The sequence below is a fragment of the Montipora foliosa genome, chromosome 13 (assembly GCF_036669935.1).
Source record: "Montipora foliosa isolate CH-2021 chromosome 13, ASM3666993v2, whole genome shotgun sequence".
Lineage (NCBI taxonomy): Eukaryota > Metazoa > Cnidaria > Anthozoa > Scleractinia > Acroporidae > Montipora > Montipora foliosa.
The window spans coordinates 28,627,823-28,650,322 of NC_090881.1; the positions used below are offsets into that span (position 1 = coordinate 28,627,823).

The 22,500-nt window shown below is 40.4% G+C and overlaps 2 protein-coding genes across 3 annotated transcripts in view; one reads left to right on the top strand and one right to left on the bottom strand.

The window, feature by feature from the left end:
• The window catches only part of LOC137982286 (cilia- and flagella-associated protein 44-like), a 31,089-nt gene that overhangs the window by 679 nt on the left and 7,910 nt on the right, over positions 1–22,500 (top strand). Inside the window, exons 2-27 of one of the 2 annotated variants that reach the window (XM_068829364.1) lie at positions 1,254–1,797; positions 2,550–2,661; positions 2,898–3,060; positions 3,135–3,454; positions 4,346–4,434; positions 5,833–6,107; positions 6,783–6,854; positions 6,938–6,985; positions 7,071–7,170; positions 7,944–8,038; positions 9,051–9,257; positions 9,371–9,481; positions 10,277–10,435; positions 12,458–12,715; positions 13,245–13,399; positions 13,850–14,123; positions 14,650–14,787; positions 15,932–16,027; positions 16,166–16,222; positions 16,306–16,379; positions 16,851–17,052; positions 17,154–17,306; positions 19,016–19,204; positions 19,676–19,750; positions 20,235–20,344; positions 22,357–22,489. In XM_068829364.1, the coding sequence (XP_068685465.1) occupies positions 1,254–1,797; positions 2,550–2,661; positions 2,898–3,060; positions 3,135–3,454; positions 4,346–4,434; positions 5,833–6,107; positions 6,783–6,854; positions 6,938–6,985; positions 7,071–7,170; positions 7,944–8,038; positions 9,051–9,257; positions 9,371–9,481; positions 10,277–10,435; positions 12,458–12,715; positions 13,245–13,399; positions 13,850–14,123; positions 14,650–14,787; positions 15,932–16,027; positions 16,166–16,222; positions 16,306–16,379; positions 16,851–17,052; positions 17,154–17,306; positions 19,016–19,204; positions 19,676–19,750; positions 20,235–20,344; positions 22,357–22,489 (4,209 nt within the window). Of the gene's footprint in view, positions 1,798–2,549; positions 2,662–2,897; positions 3,061–3,134; positions 3,455–4,345; positions 4,435–5,832; positions 6,108–6,782; positions 6,855–6,937; positions 6,986–7,070; positions 7,171–7,943; positions 8,039–9,050; positions 9,258–9,370; positions 9,482–10,276; positions 10,436–12,457; positions 12,716–13,244; positions 13,400–13,849; positions 14,124–14,649; positions 14,788–15,931; positions 16,028–16,165; positions 16,223–16,305; positions 16,380–16,850; positions 17,053–17,153; positions 17,307–19,015; positions 19,205–19,675; positions 19,751–20,234; positions 20,345–22,356; positions 22,490–22,500 lie in introns of both variants that reach the window. The other variant, XM_068829363.1, reaches the window with a different exon arrangement.
• On the bottom strand, positions 20,995–22,039 carry LOC137983455 (protein CBFA2T2-like). The gene is made up of 2 exons (XM_068830636.1): positions 21,719–22,039; positions 20,995–21,315 (listed from the first exon to the last, which is right to left on the bottom strand). The coding sequence occupies exons 1-2, from the start codon at positions 22,037–22,039 to the stop codon at positions 20,995–20,997; spliced, it is 642 nt and encodes a 213-aa protein (XP_068686737.1).

The following is a 22,500-nucleotide window of genomic DNA, read 5'->3' on the forward strand; positions in this document are numbered from 1 at the left end:
CCAAATCGGATGTTTTGGTCTCCGAGAAAGACAACGATGTTAACACAGGCGTCGACGAAAACAAGGAAAATGGAAGTTCCGTTCAGAATTTTTTAGCGAATCAAAACGACTACATTTCAGAGGGTTCTGTCGGAAACGTACATGATATAACCCTTAGTAGGCCTGAAAATGAAGAAAACAAACAAGGATTTGATGTTTCTACGGACGAAGGTAATCACAAAGGTTTTGAGGTGAATGAAAACATTGTTACTAAAGGACATGCATTGCAGCCAAGCCAAGACGAAAAAGCAGGCCCGAGTACTTCGCGTAAAATATCCAACGATGGCTCAATACCCACAGACCAAGCAAATGAAGGACAGAAGGGAGTATTACAAGGTTCGAGACCTAGCTCAGGAGCCCCAAGAGCTGGATCGGAGTTCAAAGGATACGTTGGAGGAGAGAAAGGTCATCAAAAACCTAGCAGCAGACCGGGGTCTGGAAAGTCTACATCCAGACCAGGGTCAGGGATGGGAGAAACAAGACAAGAACAAAGACAGTCAAGTAGTAGACCTTCTTCTCGAGGACACAGTGGATCTAGACCTAAATCAGGAAGTACGCAACCGATTGTGGAAATTCGTAAGGACAGACCCACCACAGAGTCGGCAAATATAGATGGTACTGGATTTGTTGATGGAAAAAGTCAACTTAGAGGAGTTGATTCTTCACCAGAAGAAAGGAAGGGTGAAGTCTTAGGTAGCCTGGCTGATGAAACAACAACATTGTTCAGAAAAAAGGAAGACTTTGAGGAAGATAACAGGAAATACAAGTCATCTAATAAGCCTGTTGGTGAACAGTTGGCTACCAAGGACCAAACTGCAGTTGTTAGCGGCAAAAAAACATTAAATTTTGGGGGAGAGAATTCTCAGTCTGAAGAAAAAAAGGGTGACGTTTCAATTAGCATGGCTGATACAAAAACGAGTCCTTTAAGAAATATAAGTGAGGGTGCCTCGCAAACATTACCTGTGGTTGGTAATTCAGTAAAACAAGGGAAAGATCCCCATAGCGATACAGAAATGCTTGCAGCAGTTGATGATAAATCTGGTGATGTCATCTCGAAACAAATGTTAAGTAAGGAAAATGACTCTGACTCAAGACAGACACAAGATGATGATAAAACACACTATGAGGTGTCACCGCCTGTGAATGAAAGCGTAGGATTTCAGGGTGAGGGTTGTGATTCTAAACAAAGCTCTGATTCTTCTTCTTATAAACAGGACTCCAAAAGTAATGAAGACAGAACAGATGATAGCAAAGGGGAACCTGCAAGTACTACTAAAGGTGACATCAAAAAGGCCAGTAGTTCAGATCAAGTAGGTGGAGATGACATCACATTTTCTGAACAGGAAGACCCACAGAAAGCAACACAAGGAAAGGGTGGTTTTAAGGAAGAGAAAACTGCTAAGGACCAAGGAAAAGTGAAAGAACCTGACAGTGAAAAAGGACCAGAAGCTGATTTAGGTGAAACAAAGGAAGTGTACGAAAGTAAGAAGTCAAGGCAGCAGACAGACCAAGGAATTGATGACAAAGGTCAAAACGAGGGATCATCCAGTCAAGAAAGTTCAAAGGGCGATGTTGTATCACGTGCAGGTCAGGAAAAATTATACGATGACAATGAACAAAAGAAAACGATGGATGACTCAACAAAGGAGGGTACAGATCAAGAAGGTGATGTAAAGGAAAGGAAAGACAAAGAAGGAGAAGAATCAGGGAAAGCTCTTGATGAACCACCAACCACCAGAACTAAACAAGATATATCAGGTAAGGTTTTGGGCCACAAAGAATCAAAACGTTTCCAATTCTTTGCCTTTCAGAACCATTACCATAAGTTATTGGTCCTTTTTTGCTTTCTCTTTTTCATACCCTAAAGAGCTTGATTGAAAACTGATGCATTTTGTTACAATAATTATTGTACACATGTGGAAAAGCCTAGATTTTGTGATCACAGGCTTGGGATTATTATACAAAAAAAATGCAATAATTATTGTTCACAAGAAAATGCTTTGTCTGATCCATCACGTGGCACACAAAACACACAGAATGAGTTTTAATGTGGCTTATCTCTATGAAGTATTCCTTGTGTAATGGTGAAAGTTTTGCGTCACGTTACTTGTTGCGATTAGTTTGCCTACTTTGCTGCAACCTACTTTCAGCAAAACCTGCATTGTGTTTTCTCAAGATTAATATACACCTTATTCCAAAATGGCCGCCATTTAAATATTCTTTTGTTTTTATTCAAATTAGCCCTATTATCTTATCTTATTATCAAATTAGCCCTATTATCTTGAACGAGGCAACAAGGGCCAATTTGTATCCACATAAATCAGCGGCCATTTTGGAATAAGGTGTATTGATTAAGCCATTCACCTCTAAACCGGCCTAAACCAGCCATACTTTATATCTTACTCTGTCTAACGCCAGATGATTTTACTCGTCAATGGGGAACCCCCAGGAGTCAATGGGTTAATATTACTAATGTGGCTGGTCTGATACTTTTTAACTTTAATTACAAGACGATGAAGAAACAGAAAGAATTCTTCCAGATGACTTCTATTATGAATTTGATGATCTTGTCTCAAGAGCATTTACAACTGAAGAGATCCCGTCACAGTTGTTGTCATTTCAGTATCCTTTATCAAATGAAATATTAAATACCTGTATAACTGCTTTTTCTTGCAATGTTCTTCCTCTTGTTTGTGTTTTGTACTGTTCAATAATGTAGGTATGATAATTCTGAGAAAATCAACCAGGGAAATAAACAATAAATATTATTCTTCCATGCCTGATTAGGAACCCATTGTCTTATTGCATGCAACTAGTATATAAATAAATTTATTCCTTGACTCTACTTCTTCTTAAAGCCACTCTTTTGGTTATGAATGCACAAAACGTTCAAACCTTCATGTCCTGGATGAGAGTTCTGTCTTATTCTCTGCTGGAAATACGGCAGAAATTCTCAATCTCAAAACACAAGACCAGACACACATTCGAACAACAGGCGGAGGTGGCATCGGAGCAATCGCGGTGAGTGTCACTTTAGCTTTCACCCTGAGCCATGACTTTAATAATCTTTAATTAGTTGCCTTTTTAACTTGCAGGTACATCCAAGCAGGAAGTATTTTGCTGTGGCAGAAAAAGGCATCAAACCAAACGTCAATATCTTTGAGTTCCCATCTCTTAAGCTTCACCGTATTCTGCGGGAAGGGACTGAAGAGGCTTATGCCAATTTAGATTTCTCACCCAAGGGTGATAAGCTTGCATCTGTAGGCAGTGCACCAGACTACATGCTCACAGTTTGGGACTGGAAAAATGAGCAAGTCATTTTAAGATCCAAGGCATTTTCTCAGGACATCTACAAAGTAGCATTTTCTCCTGAGGACGAGGGTCATTTGTGCACCAGTGGTTCTGGTCATATAAGGTATGAGGCAGAGGAGTTGTCCAATGTGAGGCATGATGAGAGACACTCTACTCTTCCCTCTACCCTCTTTCTGAACGAGGAGTTAAATTTGTCTTAAATGTGTTGACCTTGATTTCAAGGGGGAGATCAGGTGGCTTCTTCCTTTGATGCTTAGTTTGTCAAGTGTGAGGCACAAAAACACCGGGGCATGGAAAATGGCTTCGCGAAATTTGGGTGCTAGGAAGAGTGTATGGTAGTCCCTCCTTTTGCATGTTCCTCCTAATGCCCAGATTTTGCACTGCCATTTTCCTCGCCCAGGGACTGCTTGTAGTCTAACGTGTAGGAACATCGTAAAGACAGTGTGCATTGTGGTTGTACGGCAACAATAATAATCTCTCGGAGCAAGGAGAGAACCAACAACAAACTCAACCCACATATGACGTTAAGGGGCCTGTTTCTTGAAAGTCCCGAAACTTTACGGGCCATTCTTAGGTGTCACAATTCCCTTTGTATCGCAAGAACGTTCGGAGAGGATTTAAGTTATCAAACTTCACAGTAGTTTTTCTTTTTGTTACCCTTGAAACATGTTAAAAGACGAGCTTTCCAAAACAAGTTTCGCAAATGGCTTTTCAGGCGCGAAAAGTTATCAGGACTTTCGACCAGGAATTGAATCCAGGCCATGTTGGTGGGAGGCGAGTCCCCTCACCACTGCGCCACCCCTGCTCCCCAATGAATATATATTATTCATGAATATATATTATTGTTTTGTTTTGCTTTGAACAACTGCAACTTGGCCTCAGCGTGATAATAAGGCAGAGGGACTTAAGTAAAATGTAGCTGTTGTAAAGAATGGAAAGAACTGTAAGACTGTATAGTAGTGACTAATAAAAATGTTTATATGCCTGTCATCAGATTCTGGACCATGGCAAACACATTCACTGGTTTGAAACTACAGGGACAAATTGGAAAGTTTGGTGCTAAAGAGCTGTCAGACATAGAAGGTCAGTATTCATCTTAAAATTCATTGCTTATTTTAGCTAGTAGTAATAATGATAATAATTCAAATCCAGTTAGGGTAAGATGCAGAAGTACAGCTGTATGTGTTTCTATCATTATTAGCTAATTACTTGTAATTTAAATAATATTTGGAGGGGAGGGGGAAGGGGGTTTGATGAGAGACTTAATGAACAAGCATTTTTCAGATGTGATGTCCAGTATTCTACATACCGGTTAACCTGCGATCAGGCATATGTTTCTTTAGACAGGGCGGAAAAGGTACACCTGATACAATTACTTAACGAGTCGTCTGCCAGTAGTCCAGAATCTTAAGACTACTCTGATTGGCTGAAAAACAATAGAGCTCTTGGAACCTCTCTTGGAGCCTCTCTCCGATTGGTTACATAATTGCTAAAAAAAATAAGTTAACAGCTGACCAAATTGTTGCTGTTGAGAAGGATTTGAATAGGAATTATGTTTAGGCTCTGTTTACAGCTGCTGTTGCCTAGCTTGACTTCAGATTTTTTTTTTTTCAAAATTTTTAAAAGAAGGCCAGAGAGAATGCATCTGAAGAATGGTTTCTCTGAAAGAAGATGTAAAAGTTGTACTTCCTGTGGTATTTGGCAATAGTGTTAGAAAAAAATGCCTCCTTGCACTTCCACAAAACGTTTGTAGTTGTGGTTAAAATTCTTTGGAATATATTTGGAAGCAACAAGTTCCAAAAAGACCCCAATAGAACTTTAGTGCTGCCACATTCGGGGAATCAGCCGAGTTTGACAGGGAAATTCAACATTTTTTACGGAAGCGCTGAACAATGGTTTAGTGACATTTCTTACAAAATGATAGTTGAGTTGCTGCTGCTGGAAAACTGGACATTTTTCACATATTACAGTGATATTAGCATCTTTTATTGGCTAATAATCAAGTTTAAATAATGTTAATTGTACTGTTGATTGCGCCTGATGATAACTTGAAGTTTCTGCCTTTTTCTCCAATTTTACCTTGAAATTCTTTGTTCCTTAATGGTTTGAACAGAGAAACCACACCAACTGTCAAGCTGGATTTGCAGAAATATCTTTGATTGTTTGGATAAAGTCTGGCTTCAAAGACGTTCCAGCTAGATTTCGATTTTGTTTTCGGGGCATCTTTCCTTAAATCGCAACATGCAGGTGATTTCCGGTAAAATCTGATTGGCTCACATTTATAGCATGACACATGATAACATCAGTCTTGACAGGTGGGCGACAGACGACTAGTTAAGAAATTGTATCAAGTGTACCTTTTCTGCCCTGTCTAGAAAAGTACGCCTGATCGCAGGTTACAGGTACATACTGATGCATACTTCCACGTGGTAAAATAAAGAGCAGCTTGTGCCCTCTTATTGATCTCATTACCATTCGCAGGTTTTGTTGAGCTACCAGATGGCAAGGTATTATCAGGCTCTGAATGGGGGAACATGTTGCTCTGGGATGGTGGCTTGATAAAAGTGGAGATTTCCAAGAAAGGCAGAAAGCCATGTCATGTTGGAATGATAGAACAGTTCTTCATGGATGAAGGGGAGCTTATGACTATTGGCGCTGATGGCTTTGTGAAAGTTTGGGATTTTGAGAGTATTGACAATGCAGACACTACTGAAGAAGGACAGTTGTTTGAAATGGACCCCATGTATGAGCTGAAGGTCAGAGATTTGTTTGTCCCATTTACCTCAAATGTCAAGCATTCCTGTACTTGCCTGTAGACCCTGTTGTTACATTAAAGGTTATTTTTTCCTGCACTGTTCAATAGTGACTCAAAGATAGGAGGGAGGTACAGTGTTTTCATCTCTGATTGGTACTCATGACACCTGAACTTCTGAAATACACTGCATAGATGGACACCAAAAATAAATAAATAATTTGTTTAAAGTATGTGCCTTTTTGGAAGCTTCAAGAAAGTGTGACTGAACTATACATACATACATACATACATACATACATACATAAATACATACTTAATTGACCACTCCCCATAGGGGCTTTTCAGGGCCATTGAAACACAACGAAACAACAACTGTTAAGAATCCCAACTGGCCGGAGGCAAACCAGTTGGCTATTTACAAGTGCAGCGGGGAAGTTGAACCAGGGACCACCAGGATCAAATTCAATGAGTGGTCAGAGCGGGTCTTGAACCCAGGATCTTCGGATATCAAGGCAAGCGCCCTAACCACTGGGCCACACTGCCTCCGTAAAACTATGACAATTTACTTACATCTGTAGACAATAATAATGATAATTTTACAGGTAAGAACAGTTGAACCAAAGAGATAGGTGGTATTTATTACCTTTAACACTTGGTTTTGTTGCACTGGACACAGGTCGGCACAGATGTCAAACTTATGTCCATGGTTAAAGCTGTGAACACTGAAGCCCCCATCTGGTATGCACAGGTGAGACATAAAATGCAGCATGTTTATATTTTTCCTCTTTTATAAAAGACGCTGAAATAACATAAATTTTTCAAATATTTCAGGATGCTGCTGGTGGTATATGGAAGTTAGACCTTTCATTCACACATACTGTAAGTAGGATGTTCAGCATTTTCTTAATGAGGATGCATCATGAGGGCAATCCAAGAACGTTTGGATTTTCTTTGGATTTTTCAGAGCCATGTCCCTGAAAGGATGTTCTCCTACCATGCTGGACCAATCACAGGCTTGGATACATCACCTGTTGCTCATTTTGTGGCCACAACAGGAGTTGATCGTAAGTGGATAGTGACACTTTTCAATTGCCGATCTTGTTATGTTGTACCCAACCCAGGTTACCAATACATGTGATCAGTGTATGATATGGAACATAAAAGTTGGTATTCAAGCATACAATTTTTCTGTTTTACTTGTATAAGAGTTGAAAGAGTGTAAAATGTGCTTAAAAACTTTGGAGGGGAGGAATACTCTCTCAGGAAAAGAGCGTAGACTGTGTGAACAATACTTTATTGGATGTCTGATTAATTGATGAAAAAAAAATGCAATAAGGTAGTGTCAGATAGGAATCCGCACTTGGGTGCACCCTGGGCATTAATGATCTTCAGATTGAAGTACAACGTGAATGACTATAAGAACAAGGTCTCAGTTCTGAGCACACACACTTAAAAAATTTTCATTCTTTAAACCTAATGTGCGTTCTAAGCGTAGAGACTTGTATTCATACTCATTCTTGTCCTTCAATCTGGAGGTCGCTATTGAGCTTACCACTGTGCACAATGTGTCCAGGTTGCATTTTAGGAGAAAATTAAACTTTATGTATTTGTTACCTAACCTGATGTGTTTCGTTTTCTGACCTTTGATCTGGAAAGTGTTCCAAGTAAAGACTATTCTGTAGCCTCTCATTAACCCTGTCACTCCTGAGGGGTTCCCTGGTTGTGAATAAAATCATCTGGCCTCAGACCAAGGAAAATCCATAAGGGGCCCTCTTAGGAAGGAAACAGTTCATTTATTGAGGTAAACTTTAAAAAATACAAATGTCATGTTTTCCAGGTACCGTTCGTGTTTATGACTATGTTTCCAAAACACCAATGTGCCGTGCAAAGTACAATGCAGGTGGATCAAGTTTATTATGGGTTCCTAAAAAGGTGAGATGAAGGAACTATGCATCTTAATCCATGCATGTGTGGTGTCATCATGTTCAGGGTTATGCCATATTATTGAAAAAGGCTAATGAAACACTAAGACAGCAATGGACTGTTCCAGTTAGCAATAATAATAATAAACAATAATTATTTAATTTTGTAGTGGTAGCAATTTGCACCATGGTCAGACTGAAAGCATAATGTGATGCACCTCTTGCACCTCACCATGCACCGGTGGCTCAGTTAGTTGAGCACCAGACTTTCATGCAGGAGGTCACGAGTTTGACTAACCGAGGAGAAAGTGCTGTCTTTGTAATTACACTCTGAAATGGTTAGTCGCTTTCAAGTCTTCTTGGATAAGGACTATAAACCGTAAGCCCCATCACAAAAATATCTTCCATGTTCATAAGTTTCCTGTGGGACATTAAAGACCCACACAGTATTCAAGAAGAGTACATATTTAGGGGATGAAGTTCCTGGTGTTGTGGCTGTCCTTTGTGAGTGTATGGGTGTGTGGGTAAATTAGCAGTTCCACATCAGCTGAATGGCTGCCAAAACTTCAACCTGCTCAAACAAGTAAATAAACAAACAAACAACAAGATGCTGTACAGATTATGCACGATGTTGGAGCACAGCTTACAGCCAATCAGATAGAATCAGCTGTAATGACATTTTGCTGGAGGAGAACTCTGTGCACACTGGTTCAAGAACCAGCAAAACTCAACTCACATAATTTATGACATCTTTAAGTTTGTGAATTGGGCCTCAGGGTCACTTTGTTGGAAAGTGAATAAATACTGCTGAGACTTTCTCAAAGCCAAAATCATTAACCCATAAGAGGGTTAGGGTTAGGGTTATTGTTTATCATTATTATTGCTAACTGGAACAGTCCATTGTTGTCTTAGTGTTTCATTAGCCTTTTTCAATAAATTATATTGACCTTACCTAAATTTTTACACCTTTGATTTCATGGTACACGTTTTGCTACCACCAATAAGTAGCCTTTGTTTTGCAGATTGATTCCAGGGGAACCAAACTTCTGGCTGGCTTTGATGATGGTGTTGTGCGCTTACTTGCACTAAACAAGGTTGACCCCTCCCAGCTCAGGACCAAGAAAACCAAACTGAAGCACGAGTTGAATCTGGAACACGTTTTCAAACCTCACACAAAATCAGTTAATGTCCTCACCATTGACCAACAAGGAGAACTTTTGGCCACTGGAGTAGGTTTCTCCTTTTTAATAATTTTTGATTTGCTGATTTTGACACCCAAAGGTGCTGTTTTAGAATGCATTTTTGTGTCATAGTTAACAGCCATGATTGTCTTGCATTTTAGAGTGATGACTGCACAGTGTTTTTCTTTACTGTTGGTGAGATATACAAACCAATTGGTTTTATTGAAACTGCTGCTCCTGTGATTTCATTGGAATGGACAAAGAAAGGCAAGGTAAAGTGTTGAACTGTGTAGAAGTATTTGTGCAGCTGCCGTGTTATTCATAACCGTATTAGGTACCAGTTACAATATTTGGTACTCTTTTTTTATATAACAACCTTTTTCATGAGAACTTTGAGGATGTGACCAACCAACATTTTAAGAACGTATTAAGAATTTTCCTTAGGCTTAGAGCCGATTAAGAACATTTTTATTTTGCTTTGTTTTTGCAAGCCCGTAATCGGCCCGTGGGCATTATGGGAGAATAATGCCCTACAATTCAGTCACAATTAGCCAATCAGAGTGTGCGTTATATCGGCTACAAACACAAGCCATATAATAAAGGTAAATAAATGTTAATTAACCCAAATACTTAAGGGCATATTTTGTATAATATAACAATGTTTTTTTGGCATGATACACATCTCAGTTTGCAATAATTAATTATTTATAATCGTTCCAAAATAACATCAACACCATCAAAGTCATCAGGTGAAACAAAGTCTGATGTCAATTTAAGAACATCTTAAGAACGTTTTTAGCCTCACCTCGCAAAAATAGATAAACTTGTACGTTCAGCCTCAGGTCCAAAATTAGATGTTCTTATTTAAGGAAAAGAGGGTATTCAGATTGGAATTATTTATTTTGTCTTATTAATATGTGTGTCAGGTATTATGCTTCTATAGCCCCAAAAAGGCTGGAAAATAAATTCTAGTATTCTGGAATCATGTGATGAGCTGACAGCAGAACATTTTCCTCTGGAATCAACCTTGATCAATGATTACTGTAGTTGTTTTTTTTTTTCACCAGGATCCACATAGCATACTTGTTGGCTGCAGAGATGGAACCGTGCTTCATGTTGAGGCTCCAGCTCCAGGAAAATACGACACAAGCAAGACGTACCACCTCCCCCTTACGAATCTAAAAACGAAGGAGTATCATTTTACCAGCGTCAAGGAAAAACTTAGAGTTAGTACATTCACACGATATAATAGTATACATGTAGAAGAGCACCTGCTCTCGTGTTTCTCGCTGAGCTAATTGAAAATGACTCAGTAATCGATTCCTTAGAGGACCTGTGGTGGTGGGTCAGGGTGAAGTGAAGCATAAGGTCTTCTCGGATAAGGACTATGAAGCAATTAGGCCCCGATCTTCCATGTTTATAAGTTCTCTGTGCGACGTTAAAGAACCCACACACTATTCGAGAAGAGTAGGGGATGAAGTTCCCGATTTTGTGGCTGTTCTCTGTGAGTATGTTTTTTCCAGCAAAAGTGGCCGGCTTGGCGTAATGTCTCTAAAAAGGCTTGAGGTGTGTGAGGCCACCAAAGCAAAAACAGCCATAAGTCAAAGGGACACTGCCGAGTGGGGGAAATCGAAAAGGACAATGTTCCCAGTAGAGTCAGGAGCTCACGACTCTGGAGATTACAAATGGCACATTTCCCTTGTGCGTTATTGTTTTCGTAAACCTTCTCAGTATTTAGAACCTGGTCATAAACCATGCCTTCCACCTTAGCGATTGTACGTGGGCTGAGCTTCAGTCTACTTGGCAAACGTCGGCTTGCCGTTCTACGTTTCACCTACGGCAACTCGGAATATTTAGTTAACAAAAAAAAACAAAAACAAAAACTCGGAGTCTTTATTAAACTTTGTTTGTACAAAAAGACGCTATATAAAAGGAAATTCCTTACCTGTTAAATTTTGCAAGTTTCGACAGAGCAGTGAATAAAATTATTGCTGTAAGGAGTCAGGTATGAACGATCTATAACCATGAAACGTAATTTTTCCTTGTTTGACTTACCGGAAAATGGTTTTGGGGTCCTTTTTTTCCACAAGCAACTTGTCATGTGGAAGGAAAACGAGAAGAAAATTTCACGGATACGGCAAACGCGAAAATGCCTTTTTTTCACATAGAAACGGCAAACGCGAAAAAAGGCGGGAAAATCATGGTCACGTGGTCACTTTTGCCTTTCGCGTTTTACACAAACGGGTGCTGTCTAAGGTCTTCCAATCCGGATTCGTTATAGTATCCAGGACTTCCTTGTTACTTGTCAACAGAACATGCGCCATCAGGCGTTCGAGAGGCGATAGCATTTCGTTTATACGCCATGTTGAGTCTGTTACATCATCGGCTTTGAAAATATCCGGATTCGACTGTCCACACGATTCCAAATTCTTTGCACGATTCAAAACTTTCTACTCTGGAGAATGGATTCGCATACCGGATTCGCTGGCCGTGGGGACGGAAGGCGAACCCGCAAATGAAAAGTTGTGGATTCAAAAATATCCGGATACATTACAACCTCTAATTAACAATTAGACCCGTAGCCCGCAAGGGCTACGGGTCAATAGCCCATGAGGCGAAGCCTCATGGGCTATTGATCCGTGGCCCTTGAGGGCGAGGGGTCTAATTGTTTTAGTATCACCCAACTAGTCGGGCAGAAAAAGCTATAATAAAGTTAGCAAATGCAAGTTAAAGAAATATTTATTTGGGAATAAAACGAAAGAAAGCGTCACGCTTTTCGCTACTCGAGGACTATTGATAATAGTCCTCTAGTAGCGTAGCCAATCAAAATGCAGGATTTGGATTAGTCCACTAGTTGGGGGATACTAAATCTCTCTATTAACTGTTTAATTTGTGCGAGAAATAGCGTTCTAAAATAACTGGTTGGGACGCTCAAAATATAAGAGTGCTAGTTGTCATATCCCATACAGATGTTCCTGCTACAATACGCTTGGAGCTGGAGAAGGAAACGGTATAGAGAAGAAAGATTTAAAAAAAAATTCTTGGCTTTTGAACTAAAGAAAGCAATTTAGTGTTACTTTAGTCCATTCCTCTATCCGCATTACAGTCGGAAGCGACTTGCGTTCATTATTTTCAAGTCCAGTTTCCCTTTTGTATATCAGCTGCTCCTCCGCCTTGATGTCTGTATTTAAGTGACGAAAAGAAAAATTGCGATTCACTGAGTGCAGAGGGCTTTTTTGTTTTCACAGAAAGCCGAAGAAGAAGCACGGAAAGCCAAAGAGGAGGAGGAGATGCGGAAGAAAAAGGAAGAGGAACGCGCTCGGCGGCGAGCGCGAGGGTTGGAGGATGAAGAGGAAGAACAAGAAGAAGAAGAGAAAAAAGTCGGTGAAGAAGGGGAGGAAGAACAGAAGGAGGAGGAAGTGACCGAGGAAGAACAACACCGTGAACCGGGACGGATCATCAAAGGGTTTTACTATGGCAATACTGACAAGTTCTGGGTGTCTATGGTATGTGAACAAGGTCCACTGATTCTTGCTATAACATGAAAGAACAGCGCCGCCTTTTGGCTTGAAAAAGATATTCTTTAGTCAATACCGTTGAGATCTTTCATTATTTGGTTTGCAAAGCACCTGTTATCATTTTGCTCAAAACATAGTACATTTTTTTCAAAAGTACTCTTAATCCGATATGTTTTTTTGATAGCTAAATTTTCCGTGGCTTGTGCCCTCCTTTATCAGAGCTACGACGATCGTTATTGCTCGCGCTACAAGCTTTCGTCATTTAACTTTAAATTAACAGTATGTAAGCGCGAGGAAGCGGTTTCCTCTCCTTTACAGTGTCGCATTCCAAAGTGGAATGCCACGACTCCAAGATCGGATCGGATTAAGAGTACTTTTGAAAAATGAGTACTACCAATCGCAATACTGGAAGCACCATAGTACATATTACGGAAGAGAGAAGTGATCATTTCTCTCTCTCCAACGTCGCTTGCTTCCATCACTCTTATTCACCCGTTTTTAATTTCTTCCTTTTCAGGACGGTTGGGATGCTGGTTATCTGTATGAATGTGAGTTTGATGAGGGCAAAAAACCTGCACCGGCTCCAGGACAAGAAGACACTAGAGATGAACCTGTGAGATCCATTCCTGTCGACAACAGCGACGATAAACCAATAAGATCCGTATGCTTTAGGTGAGAGTACCGGCTTTTATTGGGTTACTGGAATGATGGAAAAGAAAATACTATCAAAGTTATCTCATGATCAATCAGAAGAAAAAAAGATGACTCGACGAATCAAAAGAGAACTTGTTCTGGTGTCTCGTCTAAGTGGGTGTTTTTTAATTGTTTGTTCATTATACACGGCCCAAGAAGCCAATAGAGCTTCCTAGTTTTGTATTTAACGCTGGGTGCTTAATCGCACTTAATTTGCTCAAGAACGGTCATTTTTATGTAATTAGGTCGGAGAAGTGATTCATTTTGCCTTGCACATTACAAGGAGAGCATCACATGTTCCTTCTTCCGTTTCTATACCTTATGCTGCGAATACTAGACTTAACTTTCATGATGTTTAAGATAGACCGGCTTAACTGGCTGACTATATAAAGCTATTATTAATTCACTGACACTTGATTCCCATCACAGTCACTCGGGCAAATTCCTTCTTCTTGGAATGGACAATGGAGTGGTTCGTATTCACCCTCTGGATGGTAAACTCGGCTTGGAACATTTAAGCTCTTATTGGGCTTTGAATGTGCACGACAACCAACATGGCGGCATCAAGCACATTAAGACCAGTTTTGATGATAAATATATCTTCACTGCCGGAATGGATGGCAACTTCTTTGTTTTTAAATTCATGGATCAGGCGGTGAAGGGTCTTAAAGTTGCTCACAGGGTGTCCATCCCATCGCCAAAGGTGAGAAAATATACGAGTCTTTTTCTTTTCTTCCTAAAGCATGCATAAAAAAATATCTTTGACTCCTGTGCTCAAAAGATACGATAGTGACCTTGTAAACTAGTTCTTGTTTACCAAATTACTAGCCTCATTTACTGGGGTTAATATTTGGCATCTGATTTTTAACAATGCATGTTTAGTGCGAATGCATCATTTCGACTATTTCAGAGCTAGCAGTATAGCGTGACACCTGTTACCTAAACCTAGTGTAATGACCAAGCTCCCATGACGCTCCTATAACTCAGTGTTGTAGAGCATCCGAACTAGTAACCGGAAGCCGGCCGTAGCCTTGACTCCTGCCGAAAACATATCGGATTTTTGCCGAGCGTCCCCGCGAGTCACCACCGAAGAGCGTTCTCTTCACAGCTTAGCGTTGTTAGCTTCACGAAAGTTTGCGGACACTCTCGTTGAAAATGAAAAGGACACAATGCGTGATGCCCTTCCGAAGCAATTGTCCTGAGCATTTGTGATTTACTTCCCGTTTTAGAAATTGATCGGTGAAGAAGGTGAAGAGATTGTGCAGAAGATCGACGACATTGATGATCCAAACCATTACAGCATTGAACTTGAAAAACAGAAAGCTGAACACGATCGGATGGTGAAACTGGCTGAGGACAAAAAACAGGCAAGGGATAGTTTGTTTTTCATCGCTTTGGTCCTTTTTGCATGGGTGTAGCTTTCCACGTCAAACCCTATTAAGGGGGCTCAAACCAGTTTCACTCGAAAGAAACGTTCTTGTTAGAATGACTGAGACTACAACACTTTATCACTTAACAGCAATGTTATGGTATCTTATTATATGACTAGCTCCGTGAGCGGGCAAGATGAACCAAATCGCGCGCTCTGATTGGCTACCCGAGCGGGGAAGATGGAGCGATACTGCCCGCTCGGGATTTCTCGCTTGGTCCCGCAAGATCAAAGATCATTTTTTGGTGTTTTAAGTCATATAATAAATCCTTTATTGGCCAAGATTGTTCGGTCAAGATGACTGGATATTGGCCTCGTTCTTTTTTTGCGTGTTTATGGACCGAGACGAAGTCGAGGTCCATAAACACGCAAAAAAAGAACTTGGCCAATATCCAGTCATCTTGACCTCACGCTTGGTCAATAACCCATACATATCAAACACCAATTATTGCTGAAAAGATTCGGTCATTTTTGTGACGTAATAGTCACCGTGGCAACAGGAAAGCCCTGCAAAAACACCTCATAGTTTGGCTTTAGATGCTCATATCTCATAAACAATTTCGATGACCCCCATTGTTTATTTCTCAAATGTAATCAGCATGTCATAATGAAACTTTCTGCAAAGTTAAAAAAAATTCTGTTGAACGGATTCAGAGCCACCTTAAATAATTGAAAATTTAATGTAGCTCTGAATCCACTCCACAGAATTTTTTTAAACTTTGCAGAGAGTTTCATCTCGGCCTGCTAAATTCACTTTTGTGCAATAAAAAATTGGGGTCACCAAGCTCGTTTTTCAGATATGAGCCACTAAAGCCAAAATATAGGGTGTTTTCGCATGGATTTCCTGTTGCCACGGTGACTGTTTACGTCACAAAAATGACTGCATCTTGTGCGCGCACATGGACCGTCATCTCAATAACCACGTCAACAAGACTACAAAAATTGAACAATTTAAGCGTCATTAGTTTCAACGAGTAAATAAATCACTGGGTCAATAACTTTTATTATAAACGAAGCTAGTCTTACCAAATGAGGAAAGCACTAATTAGAAACATCTTATGAGGATTAGTTCCCTGTTTCAGAATATCCGCCGAAAGATAGGAAACTTAAGAAGGGCATTCAAGGAGTTGATGAACAAGAATCACAAGCTTCCACAACATGTTCAAATTACACCCGATGTGAGTTTAAACTTTACTTCTCACGCGCGTATTTTATGTAATTTTGTGTGTTGGTTAACTTGGGGTTCGGTCGGTTGGCCTGTGTTGATACCTGCTGTATTTTCATCTAACAGTAATTCACTTTTATTCTTTTTTGAGGAATTTGAGATTGATCCTGATCTCATCAAAGAACAGAAAGTGGAAGTCAGTAAGAAGGTAAAAAGGTCTTGTGTTTTTGCATGTAATATTTCACTTCAAAATCATGTGTTTATCATTTTCATTTTTTGCGATGTTTTCAGATTGAGCTTGTTCGAAAGGAGATGGCTTGGCAAGCAGAGAAATACACCATCGGACTTAAAAAACTACAGAAACGGTGAACAGAAAAATTTTAATACTTTTAAGTTTATGGGTAAAGGAAGTGTGATGCGCTTTTCCCGCATTTTATTCCGTTTTCCTCGCTCTATATTGGATGTTTCAATTCGCAACCAGCTTTAGACAATAGAGCGGTTTTCGATTGAGTGTCCAAAGTAATTAGCGAATTGCTTTGGTTTTGCATTACTTCATTCAGTGATTGGTTCAAAGTTCTGGCGCTACTTTCTCAACCAATCAGAAGTGAAACCAAAACCAATCGTGGCTCGCGCGTGCAAATTTTCCCGCGCTTTGTGTCGGCTACGTGTAATTCGAGTTTTGATCGGTTTACTGGCTTGTCTCCGTCCTTTTTGATTGGCCAAAGTAATTACTTTGGTTTTGGTTTTACGACACTCGATTGTGGAAAGTGCGTTGGTCCATCGTCTGTCATTCGCGTTTTGTGATAATTGTGTCTTTGCCTGTTTTGTATCGACAGATTCAAGGATAACATCGAGTGTGAACGGATCGTTTTGCGCGCTTTTCTCTCTCCTCATCTGGTGACAACTTTCCGTGCATCAAAGCCAGACGACTTTTACCAGCTTCTGCAGGAGGCCGTGGGAGCAGGGGGTGGAGAGGGACCTGACGGAGGAGGTGCTGGGAGAAAAAGTTTTGTTGGTGGCGCTAAAATAGCAGCACTGGTATGGATTGGTATTTTGCTATCCACTACTGCCACTCGGAATCCCTTTTGATCACATCAGATAACCAGCTAACTCGTATTGTGGTTGCTAAAATCTTGCAGATGAAAAAGCGCGGAACTGTAGATAAACTGCAAACAAACCAACAGCAACAGCAGCAAGCTCCGTTGTCGCAGGGTCAGTTGGGAAGTAAAGTGGCTACTGCTTTGGCGAAAGCTGAAGCACGCAGGCAAAAGAGACTTGCAAGACAAGCTGAGGTATTGTGGCATACAATGAATGCTAGATGAAGAGAGAGGTTTTAGATGAGGGAGCTTAAGCAAGAGACGTTTTTGTGCACCGGACGGCAACCGGAAGTGAGCTGTTTTCGTATTTAACTTGTCTCCACACTACCATATTTTTACTATTAAATGTCTTTTCATAAGCAAAGACGATTAGTTTGAAAATCTGGAAGAGACCACTGTCCTGGCAAGCTAAACGTTCGCCTCCGGTTCCCGCCCGCGTCTCAGAAACTTTGCTGTTTAAGCTCCCTATTTAAGGAGGCTCGAAAGGGTTTTCAGCTGAGCGCGCGCGCGTACACACACACGCAATTCGTGAGCTGCTCGCGTCAGCTCGTGATTCAAATGGGTCACAAGAAATAAGCAAATACCGCTAATTTCGCTCTCCTTGCTTCTACTTCCTATAGACATGAATATAAATAGACATCTCCTATTCATGAAAACTACGAAAATTCTACACAAACGGTTTAATGGTCATTTAAATCCGTTTGTGTTGACCTTCAGCTCAACTCGCGCGTGCACTCGAATGAGCGGGTGACGCATGCGTAAATGCCGATCTTGTAACCCCCTCATTTTTCCTGATTTTGCAACTTTACTCGTTTATATCTCTGCTTCCGGACGGTGAATTTTTTTCATTTTTTGCATGTTAGCTTAGATTAATTTAAAACTTTTGTCTTTCAAATTTAAAAAAATTCTGTAGGTGAAAAAAATAATTACAGGCACATTTCAAAAAAACTTATTTTTCTGAAAAACTGACGTACAGATTTTGTTGAATTTTAAATATTTTAGAGAGTATTTCTAACATTATCTGGTAACATTAAATGGGAAAATTTCACCGTCCCGTTTCTTGTTAAAAGGCAACATAAGTTGATTTTAAGGCTCAAAGAAAAGCCTAATATCGTTGCCATGGTAACGTTATTTTGGAGGAAAATATAATGTGAGAAATCTACGATGGGTATTTAATACCCTGGCCAAATTTCGCCTTAATATGATTACCCTAACTGTATCTAAGGACAGAATATGTTTATTTGATTGAAAAAAGGAGAAACTATTTCGAGCCTCCTTAAACAACGACAAGAAATTTAATCATACATAAAAATTTAAAAGTGATGACATAGAGCGGTTTTCAATTGAGTGTCGAAAGTAATTAGCGAATTGCTTTGGTTTATGATTACTTCACTTAGTGATTGGTTCAAAGTTCTCGCGCCACTTTTTCAAACAATCAGAAGTGAAACCAAAACTCGCGCGTGCACATTTCCTCGCGCTTTGTGTCGGCTACGTGTAATTACTTCGAGTTTTGATTGGTTTACTGGATTGTCTCCGTCCTTTTTGATTGGCCAAAGTAATTACTTTTGTTTTGGTTTTACGACACTCGATTGAAACTCGCTTTAAGATAAATTTTATGAAATATATAGAGAGCTCGGGCTACCCGTAACAACCATACACAGCTAAAAAGATAGGGCAACCACACGTAAGTGGTTTTTTATGATTATTAAGATCAGGTACCACACATACACACACACACACAGACCTACACAAAACGAAAAAAAAAGAAAGAAGAGGAAACATCAAAAAGTATAACAGCACTAGAAAGCTAAGGACGCCATAACTACTTTGAAGTTGATAAACAAAAGAAACAGGAGACAAAAGTCGCATATAAGAAGCGTCTGTGCGTTTTTTTTTTCCGGCAGTGGGACGAGTTATATCGGAACAAACCGGATGAGGATTATCAGGATCCAAAAGACGTTGCTGCAATAAAAGAAGCGCGAGAGAACATGGGCGACTACAAACTGAAAACAGCTAAAGATTACGTGGTTCCTGAGAGCCAGAGGGTAAATGCGGAGAAGAAAAGAATCCAGCTTTTGAACTTACTTGACCAGGTAAATTGTACAGACCAATTTTTGTCACATGTTCGCACGGACATCATTTAGCAGGCTTGTATTGACCGTGCGGGGAACACGGGGGGTCAATAATGGTTGTTACGGCGCTCCTTTTTGGTGAGAATGTCAATAATGGGCGACTGATAAACCCTAGTTGACGAAGCGACTGGTAAACCTTAGGTATCTTTACAGGAAACCAAAAAAGTGTCCAGAAGTTGTACTAATACGGCTGTTCAGGGGGCAGTGCTTTGTTAACACGTCCAAGGTTTGAAATTCTTTGCACGGTTGACAACCGGTGGCGAAGTCGGTGAACATCGGACTCAGTTCATGCGGGAGATCGCGGGTTCAAAACACCGGTTGGACCAACACTCGGAATCTTCAAAGTTTCATCTGCAAATGGATAAGCCCCCCCACCCCTTCCTACGAGACTGATGTGATATGTGCAGTGTCATCTCTGTTTGTTTTTGTTAGATACATCAGTACAAATTCGAGTTCAACCAGTCCTTCTTAGCTCTGCGGGAAAAGAAAATTAAGATCATCAGAGAGGTAAGCAAAGACAAGTCCAGTTGGACCTTTTGGTCTTCTCGGTAAAGATATGGACAGTGTAAACTCAGGTAGTCCAAGTTTCACACCACCTGTTTAAGGGGACTGTGAGACTAATGAAGAAGTCGCACACTGTTCACAAAGGTATGGTGGTCTCAGTCTCTGTCAAGTATGCACGCAGTGCATGTCGAGGTCCGCAGAAATTGGCCAGCTGCTATTGTGGGAACACGGGGTGCCAACTGAATTGATAGCCCTTTTTCGATATATTAAACTTCAGCTTGATAGTTACGCAGTGAGGACAAAGATATTAAATATATTCCAACCTGTTTCTATTGTTTTTGTCCCCACAGCCTCACTATCAAGCTGAATATTTGATATTTCGAAAATGGCCTCCTTGGTCGTGGTATTTTATAAAATTCACGCTCTCCTTACTGCAGCAATGCGCCGACTTTATGGTTGACTCTAAACTTGTGTTTTATTTCTTAAGATGAAAGAGACCGTTGCAAAGCTTGAGGAGGTGCAGCGTAAAATCGACCCGTACTCTAAACGGCCGATCCCGAAAATACCCGAAATGTTGCCTGATGAATGCCCTGAAAAGTAAGTTTTAATCCATTCTCTGCAATGGTTTTTTTTTTTCAAGCAACGACGTTGTGGTCACATTCTGGGCACTACAGAACAAGACTCCGTGTAGGTCCAAAAAATGCCTCCAGAAAGAACTTGGCTTGTGTCCAGCCACCTTTACCTCACGTTTGCTTGCCACACGTGTGATAATTAACAATTAGACCCTTCGCCCTCGGGGGCCACGGGTCAATAGCCCATGAAGCCGAATGGGCTATTGACCCGTGGCTCCCGAGGGCGAAGGGTCTAATACCAGAAGTATATGACCTTGAAGCGTGTAACTTGCAACTCTTTTACTTGGAACAAAGCTGGGGATTTTAGGATACCAATTTTATACCCAAATATGGACAAAAATAAGATCGAGGCTGCAAGCGCGGGAAAATCCACGAGCTACGTAACATCCAAATAAGGAAATTTTAAACTAAAAACCCAACCTCTGAACCAGAATTTATAAAGAGCCATTTACTCGTTACTCGTTGCAGCTTGTTTTTTCCCGTGAAGTGAAAACTTAAAACCGTATTTAAAAGTAGCATTTTATTGGCTAAATTTGGCGTATTAATTAAGTGTTGATTGGTGCATTTCTGTCAGTTGAGGGTATTTTTCACAAAGATAAAAGATTCTCTAATCCATTAGTCATGGTGGCTGCCTAACGAATTCTCACTACAAGCCTCGGTGCAGTGTTGTTGGTGTCTTTCCCAATCCCTTTCTTGACACTGTTCGTCGCAGTACATTGCGGTTTGGCACTGGGTACAAATGAACATACTCTGGCTTACTTTCCCGCAATGTGTGCATTGTAAACTCTCTTCCTTTTCGTTTAACGCACATTTGCTCCGTTCTTTCTTGTTGTCAAATACCTCTGATTCTTCAAACGCGCAACGTTTTCTCTTCACTACAGCGAGGTGTTGATTCCTTTGGTCTTCGGTTTTGTTTCTTACATTTGCTGCGTTTACCTTTAAAGAAAATCAGAGAACCCATCAGGAGCATATCGCAAAAAAGTACTTGTTTATGCCACGCACAATAAAGTGATAATTATCAATTACTGAAAGACGTGAAGAATGATGTAAAAATTTCGAAGAAATTATGAAAGAGGACAGCACTATTTTCTGAACCGTGGTCTGTGGTTGTCTTCGTGCACTTCAATCTGCGCAGAACGACAGCGCATATTATATATGGTACGCTTTGACGTCAGGATTTGCTCTCCAGTTCACTTGATATGAAGATTTATCAGAGCACCTATCAGTCAGTGAAAAATGAGATTTGAATATAACAAAGCCATGTTTGATACATCTTAGCGATCTTAGCCTTCACGATTCGTGCTTCTGTAAATGGTCGAAAGCCATGAGATATACTCACCCTGTATTGCCGTTCCATAGCTTTCTGTATTTCTTTTTCGTGATCATTTATCAAGTTCTCGATAGTTTCCCCCGCGCTTTTGTAGACTCTGCTAACCGTTTCTCGGCCTCGCTGTTTCTCTTTTTCAATCTGTTCACGGAGGCATTGTCTTTTTTTTTCAATCTCTGCCTTTTCTTCGCTTATCTTGGCAGCTGCGATAACAGCAGCTGTTTGTAAAACGTTCAGCTGATAATCTTGTAGTAGATTTGTCATTCTCTCTTGGCAGGATTCCATAAGCTCTCTCAGTTCTTTAACTCTTCCCGGGAGGTTTTTGACTGACATTTTTTAACACTTGACTTGTAGTGAAAAATAACGTGGTGTTTATCTGCTGTGCTTTCTCTTGTTTCCGTTAATTGTTTTTAGTGGTTACCATGGCTCGCATTAATGACGAAAACGCTGACGATTATTCTAGCGCATGCGTAGAAATGTCTGTTTGCGAGAACAACTGCGCGTGCAATAGAACAAAATTGCAAATGGCAATTCAAGTTACAAGAAATGCGCGAGAACTTGACTGCGAAAGTTTTGTATAAAAATAACAGCAAACGCTCATTCACGTTCGAAAAGCGTTTTATAAAGTACCTTTCCCCGTTTATCTTCAGGCGTCTTGAATACACACGAGAAAGGCTACTAGAGTTTAAGAAACAACTGGACGAAAAAGTTGGTGAAGGTCATAGCGACGAGCATGGAGGAGGTTTCGGAGGCTTTGGTGGATTTGGTGGAGGAGGGACGGAGGTTAGTAGAAC